Source organism: Sinocyclocheilus grahami, unplaced genomic scaffold (assembly GCF_001515645.1).
Source record: "Sinocyclocheilus grahami isolate Dianchi unplaced genomic scaffold, SAMN03320097.WGS_v1.1 scaffold481.1, whole genome shotgun sequence".
In the NCBI taxonomy this organism is placed as follows: domain Eukaryota; kingdom Metazoa; phylum Chordata; class Actinopteri; order Cypriniformes; family Cyprinidae; genus Sinocyclocheilus; species Sinocyclocheilus grahami.
The window spans coordinates 395,110-410,481 of record NW_015505660.1 but is presented as its reverse complement, the minus strand read 5'-3'; the positions used below and the strand labels follow the sequence as shown (position 1 = coordinate 410,481).

At 38.2% G+C, this 15,372-nt stretch overlaps 1 protein-coding gene across 1 annotated transcript; it reads left to right on the top strand.

Moving 5' to 3' along the window:
- Window positions 1-1,212: 1,212 nt before the first annotated feature.
- On the top strand, window positions 1,213-15,079 carry trmt10b (tRNA methyltransferase 10B). Its single transcript, XM_071582295.1, is given in 7 exon segments — window positions 1,213-1,216; window positions 1,286-1,336; window positions 13,637-13,767; window positions 13,890-14,023; window positions 14,025-14,107; window positions 14,723-14,790; window positions 14,885-15,079. Coding segments are annotated over 7 exon segments (666 nt in total).
- The last annotated feature ends 293 nt before the right edge of the window (window positions 15,080-15,372 follow it).

Below are 15,372 nucleotides of genomic sequence, written 5' to 3'. Positions count from 1 at the left end.
CCGGGTCTGAAAAGCACAATATCAAGACAGTCAATTACATTCATTAGATTACTGCATTACTATGACATGGAATAACATTAGCATGATCAAATCATGAACTAATACAAATTTGGGGGTGAACTAATTAAAAAAAAAATCTTACTTTATACTTTTGTTTTAGGTTCTCCCACTTTCTTTTGACTTGAGCGGCAGAAATGTTGCCCTCAAGTCCCTGCTCTGTCACAATAAATGCACAGAAATCAAGCATAAAAAGAAGGCAGTAAGACCTTTGCTTGAAGTGTTAGTATTTACTACATTCAGAGTCAACAGCCCCTGAATAAAAGTACATTTTACATAACTTGTTTACTTAAAACCTTTGATGGCAGCATTAGGCTTTCCAGTGAAGGGTTCATCAGCCACCCTCCACTGAGTGAGCTGAGTGTGTTCATCAGTCCCTGTAATATCAAAGTAGTAACCATTAGTCATTATCAAGCCATTAATGCTACATTGACAAGCTGTGGCATATTTATTAACAGTAGCTTAGTATGTAGATAACAAAATATCATCTAAATATTAGTAAAAGAGGGGAAAAAATGTTTTAAAGTCCGTGGAATTTTCTAATCTCATTAAACTGCTTGAGAACGAACGTCTCCGTCAAAAAAGCAGTTAACAAGCTGATGTACAACAGCATTGACACTAGCTCGATCTGTTCGTTAATTTGATATGCTCAGTAATAACAATGATTAAACATCTTTTTTTACACCCGTTTCACGAAATCATCTCATCGATTTACAATGTTTAAATTTTCAATAAGTCAGCCGTTCACTTAGGTCATGTTAAACAAGTGCAATTTAACCACAATGAACAACGTTTTTCCCTGAGGTACTTACACTTGAAAAGAGCCGCGTCGCCGCCTTCCGCCATTTTCGAATATGGCGCCTCCTCTCGCGTGGCCTCATGGGACAGTAAAGTGTCCATCGTATGCATGCTACGGAATTCAGGCAGAAGTAGTAGGTACTTCTCGCCTACTGTTTTTCGAATACTATGAATTCGGACATACTACTCGCCTCGCATTCTGTTTTTCGCCTACTATATAGTATGGAAGTATGCGATTTCGGATGCAGCTAAAGCCATTTGACTTTCAGCTGTGCTCGTTTTGATCAGCTCAGCATGAAAAGAGCTTTCCTAAAGCATTTCAGTCCTTGGTAGTGCAACTGAGGCAAACAATCAAATATGGGTGGCAAGGCACTGTCAAAAGATCTCCGGGATAAAGTTGTGGACAGGTGTAACTGTGCCTCCTTGTTAGTGCGCCTGCCTCCCATGCTGGCGACCCGGGTTCGAGTCCTGCTCGGAGCAGGTGCGAGTAGTAGGACCTGGGGGGGGTTACACAGGCACAAGGAGATGGATACAAAAAAAATGCAAAGGCTTTATCAATGCCTTGAAGCACAGTGAAGTCTATTATTGTATTTGGTACAACACAGAGCCTCCCTGGATCAGGACGTCGCTCCAAACTGGATGAACGAGCCAGGAGGAAACTGGTCAGAGAGGCGACCAAGAGACCGACAGCAACTCTGAAGCAGCTGCAGGAATTCATGACAAAGAGTGGTCATTGTGTGCATGTGACAACAATATCACAAATTCTCCATAAATGTGCCTGGAGGGTTGCAAGAAAAGCCATTCCTCAAGAAGCCACGTGCAGTCACGACTGAGCTTTGCCAAAACACACCTCGAGGCAGATGAGACTAAAATTGAATTATTTGGCCTCAACCCAAAACGATATGTCTGGCGGAAATCCAGCACAGCTCAGCATCCAAATAACAGCATACAGTAAAGCATGGAGGTGGTAATGTCCTGTTATGGGGGTGTTTTGAGCACTTGTCAAGATAGAAGGAAAAATGGACGGAGCAAAATACTGTCAAATTCTTGAGGAAAATCTGCTGCCCTCTGCCAGAAAGTTGTCAATGGGAAGAAGGTTTACCTTCCAACATGACAATGACCCAAAGCACACAGCAAAACTGAGCAGACAGTAGCTGAAGGAGAAAAACCTGAATGTCCTTGCATGGCCTCGTCAGAGCCCAGACTTAAACAACACTGAAAATCCGTGCAATAACTTGAAGACTGGTTGAATAAGGACAACTCCAAAACAAATAATAATAATAAACACATTTCTGTAGGCTACACTGTAAATAGGTTGCTGTAAATTTTACAGTAACTTACTGGAGCTGGATGCCAGTCATTTACTGTAAAAATGTTTACAGTATTAGTACTGTAATTGCATTTACAGTAAAATAATGTCTTTACTGTATTTTATTTACAGTATTATTACCGTATTTTCATTTACAGTATCAGTACTGTAGAGTTTATTTTCATTTAGTTAAAAAAACCTGTAAAAAACAATCCAATTGTGGTACTGCACTGTAAACCATGATTTTTGCCATACCCAGCCCCCCCACAATAACTCATGAGCTTTAGTTCTAATAATATTATTTTTAATTGTTGAACATTTTCTTTTTAAAAGTACAAATTACAAATCTTGACCTCTCAGATGCACTATAGCTTAAAAAAGGGTATCACCACAGTCCCCTGGGGACTTTGTATCATGGAAAAACATACACATACTGAAAAGCAAAAATTGGCAAGTACACTACCAGTAAAAAGTTTTTGAACAGCAAGATTTTTAATGTTTTTAAAGTCTCTTCTGCTCACCAAGCCTGCATTTATTTGATCCAAAATACAGCAAAAGCAGTAATATTGTGATATTTTACTACTTAAATTAACTGCGTTCTATTTGAATATATAATAAAATGTAATTTATTTCTGTGTTCAAAGCTGTATTTTCAGCATCATCACTCCAGTCTTCAGTGTCACATAATCCTTGTGAGTGGTAGAGATCGAGGCTTCCCCGGTAACGCTGTACACAAAGCAGAGCTCCACTCACAAAAGCTGCATTATCAGACATTACAAGCAAGAAGAAATGAAAATGAGTTTCCTTCAGAAATACAGTGATATACAAACACCCGCTCCGGGTTTCGATTTTGAAACGTGCAGCGCTCATGTTTATTCAACATGTGCTAGCATGTTCCTCTCAAAGTCAACCTGTTCTGTGAGTTAGTGGAGAACAGCAGCTAGGGGCTAATTTAGTGACATTAAAGTTAGTTAAGCTGATGGAAGCTCACCTGATGTTAGCACCGCTACGAGGCAATCACAAGACTCCAATACACCTCCGATGCAGACGACATGACCACAAACTTTAAAATAAAATACAAAAGATGTTATTAGCAGTAGTGTTTCTTCACTCAGTTTTCCTCAGTAAGTTGTTAGCTCGCTGTTTTATGTTAACGTTACGTCTGTCACTGAATTTAGGGACTGTCTCTAAAGTTACATATGACATTGGTACACACTTTCTGACTAAAATAGCATTTGAAGAGAATTACCTTGCTTGTGATAAAGCGGCAGAGTAGAGAAGATAACGTACTATGCTTCTCTTTGTTCAACTAAGTTAGTTAACTTCGGCTAACTGACATTATTAACTTAGCAGTTGATGTTATCATCGATACTATGGCGTTCACAAGAAGAGGATCTAAAATACATCTCCGACGTTGCAGACTACATCCAGACTAGAAATCTGAAAATAACAAACAAAGGAAGTACTAGAAAATACTGTTTAATATCTCCTTTGCCTAACGCACTTTACCTCAGTATTTCACCTTAATTCGCTGTTAAGGCTAAATAACGACTCGCCAGAGGAGCTAGCAGCTTGCATTAAAGTGCAGCAGAACGTACAAACGTGTTTCTCGGTTTAACTAAGGTGTATTTAGTCTAATATAAATCCGTTACAGTGTACAAAATGTACAAAGTATTTAACAGTGTTGGGGGTAACGCATTACAAGTAACGCAAGTTATGTAATCAGATTACTTTTGTCAAGTAACTAGTAAAGTAACGCATTACTTTTTAATTTACAAGAAAATATCGGAGTTACTTTTTAAAATAAGTAACGCCAGTTTTCCCATTGATTGAAAGCTCTCCTGTCCCCATATTGAGAAAAATCGGGAGTAAGATGTTACTTTAGTTCTAGAATAAATGTGAACATGCATTAATTCATCTCACTCACTCACACACACAAAAAAATCTGATTTAGTTTTCCTCAAAATTAATAAAAACAGTTAAACGCAACTCAGAATATGACTCAGAGCTGCAATAATTAAATATGTTAAATAATACAAATATCCTTTTTGTATTTAATCCCCTTTTATTAACCAATTTGCTGCTGACCTTCAGTGATCCAATTAAACCATACTAATAAGCAAAAATTACACAAGATAAACTAACATTTCTTCTTCCGTTTCTATTGCTGAATGTTGTGCAGAGTGTTGAACTTTCTTCTTCTGCGTTCTACTGTACAGACGTGAATTTACATTTCCTTCAGCCTGAGGCTTTTGGTGTGAAAGGGCTTTTATATTTGCCAAAAATAGAACTTTTTATATTAAAAGCAAACAAGCAAGCCCTGCCCAGATTTTAAAAGTAACGCAAAAGTATCGTAACACATTACTTTCAATAAAAAGTAACTAAGTAACGTAATGAGTTACTTTTTTTAGGAAGTAACGCAATATTGTAATGCATTACTTTTAAAAGTAACTTTCCCCAACACTGTATATCAATATATCACAGCTAAAGGAAATAGTTACTGGGGTAATATTTATAAATGAGTTTAAAAGAAATGTATTCTACTTTATTTGTGATTAAATATTTATGAGGTAATTTCCAAATGTTATGCCACATCAAACCATCTGCGCAGCAACCGCGTGGTCTATGACTATGACCACGACTATGTTTTGAATATGTTGTAGAACAGATAACAGAGAATGCATTAGATTTTACTTTTTTAATTATTGTTAATTAGTTTTTTGTGATATATGTATACAAGAAACATTTATAAGGTCTATGGGTGAAATTATGTATGAAACATGTTTTGCATTTTACATTAATAATGTATTAAGGTATTTTTGCATTGAGGAATTTTTTACCATTATAATATATTTATAAGAATGTCTTAAGAAAAAATTAGATCTATTGTATGGTGTTTTTGGGCCTGCGTGCATATTATGATGTCCATGGTGAATATTGATGTTGTAATGGGTGCAGGTGTGCACTAATCAATGTGGCACTGAGGAAGAGCTTGTGTCTCGAAAACGGTTTGCGCTTTCACTTTTGCACTTGGCACTTTTTTACAGCCTCTGATTAAGCATTATAATAAAGATTTTTAATTTAAGGGGGAAGTTGTGGCCTAATGGTTAGAGAGTTGGACTTGTAACCCAAAGGTTGTGGGTTTGAGTCTTGCACTGGCAGGGATTGTAGGTGGGGGAGTGTACAGTGTTCTCTCCCACATTCAATACCATGACTGAGGTGCCCTTGAGCAAGGAACTGAACCCCCAAGTGCCCTACAGCGCGCGCGTGTGTGCGTGTGCGCGTGTGCGCGTGTGCGTGTGTGTGTGTGTGTGTGCGCGTGTACTTAGAGGACATCTTAGTAAGCTCTCCTATCCCTTACCATTACAGCACATAAGTTTCAATAATGGAAATCAGACTAATGTGTATTCGGTTCCAATGTGTCACGAATCTGGTCCATGAAATTCCGTCGGCTAACCATCAGAGGTCACCCTTCCCATTTTCATTGACTCTCGCACTCACACTGTTGCATATCATCCCGGACTACATATCCCATCATTCACAGCACTGATTGCACACAGCTGGTTCACTAATTGCACACAACACTGATTGCACCCAGCTGTTTCATATCACTCCCTCACTATTTAACACTCACTCTGATCCCTTCCCTCTGCCGAGTATTGTTTAGCGCTTATCTCTTGATAGCTACTCTACAGAGCCCTCATTAGCCTAGCCTAGCCTAGCCTAGCCTAGCCTAGCCTAGCCTAGTCTAGTCTAGTCTAGTCTAGTCTAGTCTAGTCTTGCCTTACCTGTTTTCTCGGTTCCTGATCTTCGCCTGGTTTCCTGGATTTCTCCCTTTAGTCTTGTCCCTTCTGATTCTGTTTGCCGGTCATCGACCTATGCTAGCCCTAGGACTATTCTTGTGTCTTGCCCGCCATATACCTGTTTGACCCTGCCTGTGTTTCTGACCTCTCTGCTCAATAAAGCTTTGCATATGGATCCGCACGTCTCACGTCTCGTCAGCCCCGTAACACAATGGAGAATGGTTGAAGTCTTTGCTTTATTAATTACGGCAGTGGATCGCTCCAATCAAACAATATCTATAAAATAGGACAGCCATTGCTGTTTTGACAGGGAAGTAGGAGGAAGCCAAAAACTGATAATAGTCTTCTTTGCAGCTGTTAACCCTGAGAACAAAGTTCGCTTTTGGTTTAGAGTCAGGGTTACTGAACAGTCATCATTAAGAAGGAAAAGACAAGGTTCAGGATCAATCGACAGATCCAAAAGTTGTGATAAGATAGCGGAGATGTTTTTTGAACAGCTAATCAGCATGTTATAATCATTTCTGGAGAATCATGTGACACTGGAGACTGGAGTAATGATGCTGAAAACATCATCAAACTCAGCTTTGAAATCAGGAATAAATTACATTTGAAAATATATTCAAATAAAAAGCAGTTATTTTAAATGGTAAAAGTATTTCACAATATTACTGCTTTTGCTGTATTTTGGATCAAACAAATGCAGGCTTGGTGAGCAGAAGAGAATCCTACAAAAAACATAAAAAATCTTACTGTTCAAAAACTTTTGACTGGTAGTGTATATTCACACGCATACAGTTTTTATTGATTTCTTTCCAAAATTGCATTGACTGCTCTAAAATATCAGACACCAGTGTTTAGGACACAGAATAGTTTCTTTGATAACGGTTTTATTTCCTATTTGGGTTTGTGTTTATGCTTTATAATTTTTTTTTAATTAACTGTTTTTTTTTCCCCCCAAGGCTTTGTTAGATGCCAATGTTTCCTGTCATATAGCTATGCAAAGATTTGATTTCAAAAACAGTATCATAGCTAATTACTGTATTATCTTATGATTTTAAATCTGTATTTAACCTCAGAACAATCTCCAAGTAAAAAGAGGTGCTAAAGCCTGATTTTGTGGTGGCTGTGCTTTAAAATGAAATTATTTTAATCTTAATTCGAGGGATGAAGAACACTGCCTGCTTTAAATGTTTGAAAATGATTAACAGTTTAGAAAAAAAGTTTAGAAAAGTAATCAAATATAATCAGTTACATTACTTTAATAATGTAATTGAAATAGCTACACTACTTATTACATTTTAAATAGGGTAACTTGTCATCTGTAATCTATTACATTTCCAAAGTAACCTTCCCAGCACTGCCCATTCATACATGTTTAACTTACATTTTAAAGATGAAAATAATGGTATTTATGGTTTTACTTTCAATTTTATGGAATTTATGGTTATTCATTTTATTTAAATATGTAAATGTATAATTTTTTTAAGACATCAATGATGGTAAAGGCATTTATAATGCTACAAACAGCATTATAAATATTGTTCTTTTAAACTTTCTGTTAATCAAAGAAAGGCAGCTATACATTTTAATGCATAAAAGCTTATTTATACTGTGAAAAATCGTCTTGCTTCTCTTGAACCATCAGAGTGCTGTTAGATGTAGTTTGTTAAAGAAATTAATACTTTTATTCAGCAAAGATGCATTAAATTGATCAAAAGTGACAGTAAAGACATTTTGTTAACACTTTACAATAAGGTTCACATTTATAAGGTTGTATTAGTTAATGTTGGTTAAAATGAACTAACCATGAACAACGCATCTGTTTAGCATTACTCAATCTTAGTTAAAGTGCCCCTATTATGCCATTTTTAAGGTTCCTGATATTGTTTTGGGAGTGAGTCTCCTACAATAGGATTACATGCATGCAAGGTCAAAAAAATGCTTTTGTTTTCTCAAAATATGCATTTAATACCACCTCATTTTCCAGCGATTCTCAAACGATTAGTTCGAAGCAGTTCTAAGATTCAGTCTCTCTAAACCAGAGGTGCCCAAACTAGGGCCCGAGGACCAAAGTTGGCCCGTGGTGACCTTTAATTTGGCCCGCCATGCCAAATACGAGAAGAGGTGAAAAAAATGCTGTCGATGCTAGGCCTGTCGCAATAATTACTATATAGACTTATCGTAAGAAATATGGACATGAGCGCAATAAGTTTTGGTGACACAATATTGCCCATTGTATTTACATGCATGTTTTACATTCAGCTTCAGCATTACCCAGGTGACACGTTGATCGTCGATTGAACCTTATAAAGTGGCGCTCAAAGTTAAATTAACTTCAACATGAATGAATCAGCTTTTTAATGTGTATTAGTTGAGTGAACAGACTGGTTTAATGATGACTACTCATAAAGACCGTTTCTTGCCGCCACCTACTGGCGTAAAAATGTAACTGCATTGACTGACAGCCTGTCTAGCGCGCAAAGACAAGTCCCAGTGCTGATACTGCTGAAATATCTTCACTTTTGAAAAAAGTCTGTGCAAACAGGCACGAATTATATTCTCTCTGTTTGGCAGTACCTTCCTCTGTGAACAAACTTCTGATGAAACTTCAGTCTGATGAACCTGAACAAGTGTAAAATGAGAAGCAAATTGACGGACTCTCACCTACATTATATACTGACTCAGCTGCAGCCCAATTTGTAAAAAAGGTTGCTGATTTTGCAAGCATATGGCTGTGTTGGTTTTTTCTTCAATAGCTGTATTAGGCATTGAACTCTATTGTACTATAAATGGGAGTGTTTCTATGTTTTCACTGTACCATAAGTTTAATTAAACTGTAAACTATAAAACATTTTTATCTCCGAAGATTACTGTCAGACTCTGTTCCGTGTTTTGTGGTTGTATTGCTCCTCATGTGCCTTCCTTTCCCATGTTTGATTTGTCCCAGGTGTTTCCCATGATGTTTCATTGCTCCCAGGTGTGTCTCGTCATGTGTGTATAAATAGTGTTCCGTGTGTGCTCCAGGGTCCGGTATTGTTCATGTCTTCATGTGTATCGTGAGTGTTCCATGTGCCTTTGTGTTGATTAAACCCATTTGGATTAATGTACTCCTCGTCTCTCTCCGTTCCTTGCACCTCAGCCCGCTCAGCAGTGCACCCGTGACAGAATACCGGACCAAACAGTAAGCGGCATCCCTTCCCCGTGTTTAATTTCCGTGTTTTTGAAAGGTTTTGTGTTTCGTAGTCCCCCCCCCACCCCCGCGGCGATGGAAATTGCGTCGCTGCCCTAGCTCGCCTCGATCTCCCCTTCTACAAGTACGCCAGGGAGTTCTGCAAGCTCGCTGAGGCTCAATCAGCTGTTCTGGCTCGGGGCCAACTACCATCGCCCCGTGGACCTCCCAGACACCACTGGACTAACTTGGAGGGAAGGAGTTTTCCGGTGTCTGTGGAGTGTCTGGTCCCGAGCCAGAACCAGTCTGCCGCCGTCTGCGGCTGCAGTTAATGTGGCAAGCCCGAAGCTCGCTCCAGCCCCAGAACTCGCTCCAGTGTCGGCTCCAGCACCCGAGCTCGCTCCAGTGTCGGCTCCAGCCCCCGAGCTCGCTCCAGTGTCGGCTCCAGCCCCCGAGCTCGCTCCAGTGTCGGCTCCAGCCCCCGAGCTCGCTCCAGTGTCGGCTCCAGCCCCCGAGCTCGCACCAGTGTCGGCTCCAGCCCCCAAACTCGCTCCAGTGCCGGCTCCAGCCCCCAAACTCACTCCAATGCCAGCTCCTCAAAAGCGCCCTCCAGTGCCAGCACCACGTATGCGCTATCCTGTTCCCGAGTATAGCACTGGAAGGGCTCCTGATCCCAAGTATAGCCCACGGAGGGCTCCTGATCCCCAGTTAAGCCCAGGGAGGGCTCCAGATCCCCGGTTCAGCCCCAGAGCTCGCACCAGTGTCAGCTCCAGCCCCCGAGCTCGCACGAAGGACGTTAATGTGGCAAGCCCGAAGGACGTTAATATGGCAAGCCCAAAGCTCGCTCCAGCCCAAGAGCTCGCTCCAATTTCGGCTCCAGCCTGTTTTTCAGCCTGTTGCAATCGGTCTACCGCATACAGCGCATGTCAGAAGCGATACACCCATTGCCTTAGTTCTGTATTTTGAATGCTTGACAGAAAATATAAACATCTATTATTTGTCATACTTACAGGTTGTGATTCAGTGGAGCCAACTGGTCCAAATAAACTGTGCACTGGGCCATCTTTCAAGAGCAAGCGTTTTGTGAATCCCATGTTGAACTCCCCAAGATTAGAGAAGCAGTCGTCAGTAAAATTATGTGTTTGAGATCGGGGTCAATTTATTCGCTGTCGGCAAACGTAGAACATAGGCGGGAATTATGCAAATGTGTTACCCAGTGACGTGTAGCCGTCACGGAAGTGGGATTCGAATTATTAACGACTCGTTTATAACATAAGGCTGTTCAGTCGATTCTTTCTTTTGGGAGACAGTAACTTTATTTATCATGCACTTTCGGCTTTACAGCTTTGCAGACGGTTTACATTCACATACAGCTACATTACACACTGCATGAAAGGCAATATTTGAAATTAGAGATGCACTGAATGTTCGGCAACCGAAATAAGCGAAAAGACCGAAAAAATTGTAGAGACTGTTTAGTACTGCATCGCATGTCTTCGATGAGAAGAGGAAGGGGTGATTGTTGCTGGTTACTGTATGATGATTGAAATCACAAAATGGGCTTAAACAATTAGTAAATAAACTGCAGAACGGCATGTTTTCTAATACACGCGCGCATTGCATGTATTCTATCTGCTTGTTAACCTGGGTTCAAAGTCCAAAGTGCGAGGAAAATCTGCGCTGAAACAGTGTTACTCGTCAGTTGCTAAGTCACATTTTTATGAATTTTTACAAGGCATGTGACAATGCGATACGTGCGACGTATCAGAGTGAGAGGCGCGCACTCTTTATTATGCAGCACACACATCAGCAGTGTGGAAGCATTTAAACTGTCGGAAAAAGACGCACAAACTCTTATCAACATTCATAAATGTTAGTATTATAATTTTACTGTTGTTCTGTAAAATAAAATAAAAAGACAATAATAATTATAATAATAATTACAACAGCTCTATTAATACATTATAACATTCACACATAGTGTTCAAATTGGGATCTGTAATATTTTCTAATGTTTTAAAATAAGTCTCTTCTGCTCACCAAGGCTGCTTTTATTTGTACAGTAAAAAAATGACATGCCTGATTCAAGAAGGGGCCAAAAATATTATTTTACTAACTTATTAATTTTAAGTTAAATTGTGCTTTGTTGGTATGATGTCTGCTAGAATGTTAAAAAATGTTCAGTGTTAAATATTTTTAAATAGTTGTTTTGTAATTAATTTTTTCTTTGAAAAGCAAGACAAAATAGTAAAAATCACATTTTGGCTATTTAATTTATGCAATGGTGAAAAAAATTGGCAAAATACATGGGGGGAAAAACTCGAAAAACCGCGTTCGGTCTTTGACCTTCGGCCCAGTGTTTCATTTTGTTCGGCCTCGGCCAAGAATTTTCGTTTTGGTGCATCCCTATTGGAAATGGCATAATAGGGGCACTTTAATGTTAACTTATGCATACGAATGTGCTAGTTAATGCATTAGTTAAAATCAACTAACAATGAACAATGCCGCTCTTCAGGATTACTTAATTTTTTCTTAATGTTAACTTACAGATATACTAATGCATCTCTTCACATTAACAGCTTAATTAGTTAATGTTGGTTAATGCATTAGTTAACATGAACTAACAATGAACTGCCTGTAAATGGCTTTATTTAATGTTTTGTAATGCTAATTTATACTACATATACATATAAGTATGTAGCAGCTAACACACACAAAGGATGAACAATATGAACCCTTTTTGAGCACTAATTTAGGCTATTGGTAAAATTAATTCTAAAGGAAACCATCTGAACTTCAACTGATAAGTTATTCATGTTTGTAGACTGTTTATTGGAGGATTTGGTATTAATGTTCCAATTAATGTAGGCCTGTTACATTTTTTTTTATTATTAGGCCTATTATTATTAGGTTGCTTTTATTATTAAATTATTATAACAATTAATTTTCCAACTGGTTTTTTGAAACTTTGGTCATGTTTAGCATGAGAATCCAACTTTTTAACAGTGTAAAGAAGTCAAGTCAAGTCACCTTTATTTGTATAGCACTTTATATAATACAGATTGTGTCAAAGCAGCTTTTCAGTGTCAAACAGGAAAATAGTTTGTCAATAATACAAGAAGACAACATCATTTTTCCAGCTAAAGTCAGTTCATTGTTGATTCGGTGATATCATCATCCAGTTCAGCTCTCTTCCAATAATGTCTGTGCAATCAAGTCAGCGATGTTGCCAGAAATTGTGTCCCCAACTAAGCAAGCCAAAGGCAACAGTGGCAAGGAACCAAAACTCCATCGGTGACAGAAATGGAGAAAAAACCTTGGGAGAAACCAGGCTCAGTCGGAATGCATGAAACAGCATTAGACCCCCGCTTTAACATATTCAAATAGAAAACAGTTATTTTAAATTGTAATAATATTTCACTGTTTTACTGTATTTTTGACCAAATAAATGTAGCTTTGGTGAGCAGAAGAGACTTCAGGAAACTTCTTACTGACCCCAAACGTTTGAACAGTATTGTATATTGTGTTCTGCTTCCTAACTGATTAGATGTTTATCTTGCAGATGTGAATGAATTCCACCCACAGCTCAGTAAATGTGTCATACATACTGCAATCATAATCCTCTTCATCCTATGTTGCAATTGAGTGTATAATTAACATTTGCTGATGTGTTTCAGTGTTTGAAATCCTTCTGACATTTCAGGGACACTAAAGTTTGGACTAAAGCGCTTGCTGCTGGTATCCCTCCTGGAAAAGGTTACATGGTGGCGTCAGCAGCATCTACAGACGTAATAAACCCTTCAGAAGAGCTTTAGACACTCGCGGACTTTGGCTTCATAGTGTTTATAAGGCCTTGAGCCTGTAATAGTGTTATGACTTCATCTATATTGGATAACTTTGTCTGACTGAAGTAACTTGAATCAATCATATTCAAAATACTTGACTGCGTGTTTTGTATCACGTTTGATTTATTTTGAAATGCTCTAATTCAGTTGTCTCGGGGATGGTTTTTGCACAAACCGTCAAAATACTGAGCTGATGAATATTTTGTCAGTGTTAAAGCCACTGGATAGCAGTGATATATGCAGTATAAGGCTTCAATGTGACAAGGATCACATTACAAGTGATAAATTAACAACTACATCTGTTTTTGCTAATCTTTGTCAAAGCTGTCTTTCAATGTCAAACATACAGGCAGTTAGATGGTCTTTTACTATATATATTCTAATGAATTAGGAACATTACATTAAGCCTGTACCTTTGTGATAACCATTCTTGACGGAAAACGTGTGTTGGTTGTGTAGTTGAGCATCAGCACAACCTCTCGGCTGATGTTTGTAACTACACAATGTATTGCATTCTGGAACACCACCAAATCCCATTGTAGATCGTACTTATTGAGCAGAAGAGACTTCAGGAAACTTCTTACTGACCCCAAACGTTTGAACAGTATTGTATATTGTGTTCTGCTTCCTAACTGATTAGATGTTTATCTTGCAGATGTGAATGAATTCCACCCACAGCTCAGTAAATGTGTCATAAAAGCGATTACCAAAGAGAGACTGGAGGAGGCCAGAGGAGCAGGACTGCACCTGTGTGTTGATCTCAGCATGACTGACTGTCTCCCAAAAGTGAGATTTACTGAACAAACACATCATTTATATAAAGAGGTCTGGCAGGTTGATACCTGACCCTGCTGGCTTGATAAATAAAGTGAGAGTTTTATTTATTCATACTTTTTTTTTTCTCACAGGAAATCTTCCGCCTTGCATGTCAGATCAGGCGCCTTTACGGATGCAATAAAAAAGCCTTACAGCCTTTCCGCGTATTTCTGATGGAGTTAAAAGAGTCTAGTAAACAATTTTTTGTTATTGTGTCTCTGAATCCCACAGATTGATGTGACTGAGGAGAGCTGGTTTCATCTGTTTCCCTCTGAAGATGTGATATATTTAACTCCAGATGCAAGTGAAGGTTCATATCGCCCATATTCTATACTGCATTAAGAATTAGTTAAAAGTCAACATGAAATCAAAATTTACTTCTTTTTTTTTTTGTGCACGGTCCTGGGTTTATTGTGCATGATTCATTGGTGCATACTGTTTCGAATGGTGAAAATGTTTATCTTTGTGGCATTTTCATCAAAATGTTATATTGATTTAATGTAATAAGAAAAAACTTTAATATGATTTATTATTATAGTATTTATTAATATTTGTAATTGCTTTTATTTTCATATTTTTGTTTGCTTTTATATTTATATTTCAGTTCAATTTGAGTTTTTCTTTTATTTGAATTTAAGTTTGATATGTGTTTTTGTCATTTTTTTATGTATATATTTATATTTTATATTATTTTTATTACAGTTTGACTAACTTAAGTACGTCAACTCATTTTCATTTAAGTGTTAGTTTTTCATCTTTTATTTCTATTTTATTTCAGCTTTAATTCAATTACGAAAACAATTTTTCATAGTTTAAATTTTAGCTAACAATAACACTGCCTTAAACAACATCTGTCATTACAATAAGCCAAATGGATTTCTTTCATTTTAGTTCTATGTAAATGTTCATTATGTTTCCATGGTAGCTTTAGAGTATGTGGAGGAAGATCAAGTTTATATCTTAGGAGGTTTAGTGGATGAAACCATACAAAAGGTGAGACTCGTGTGTTTCTATCATCATTTATTAAAGAGATGTTATAGTGGAGAAACAGCTAAACTAAACAAGATCTCCCTCTGCATTCTTAAAGAAAATAAGCTACACGAGGGCGAAAGAGCTCGGCATTTGCACGGTGCGGCTGCCGATTGATGAGTACATGGTGAAGCGGCCAAACCCCAAAAACTCCCACTCCAAAAATCCTAGCCATCAACCAAGGAGATCACGTTCTCTGACTCAGCTTTTACATACTGCAATCATAATCCTCTTCATCCTATGTTGCAATTGAGTGTATAATTAGCATTTGCTGATGTGTTTCAGTGTTTGAAATCCTTCTGACATTTCAGGGACACTAAAGTTTGGACTAAAGCGCTTGCTGCTGGTATCCCTCCTGGAAAAGGTTACATGGTGGCGTCAGCAGCATCTACAGACGTAATAAACCCTTCAGAAGAGCTTTAGACACTCGCGGACTTTGGCTTCATAGTGTTTATAAGGCCTTGAGCCTGTAATAGTGTTATGACTTCATCTATATTGGATAACTTTGTCTGACTGAAGTAACTTGAATCAATCATATTCAAAATA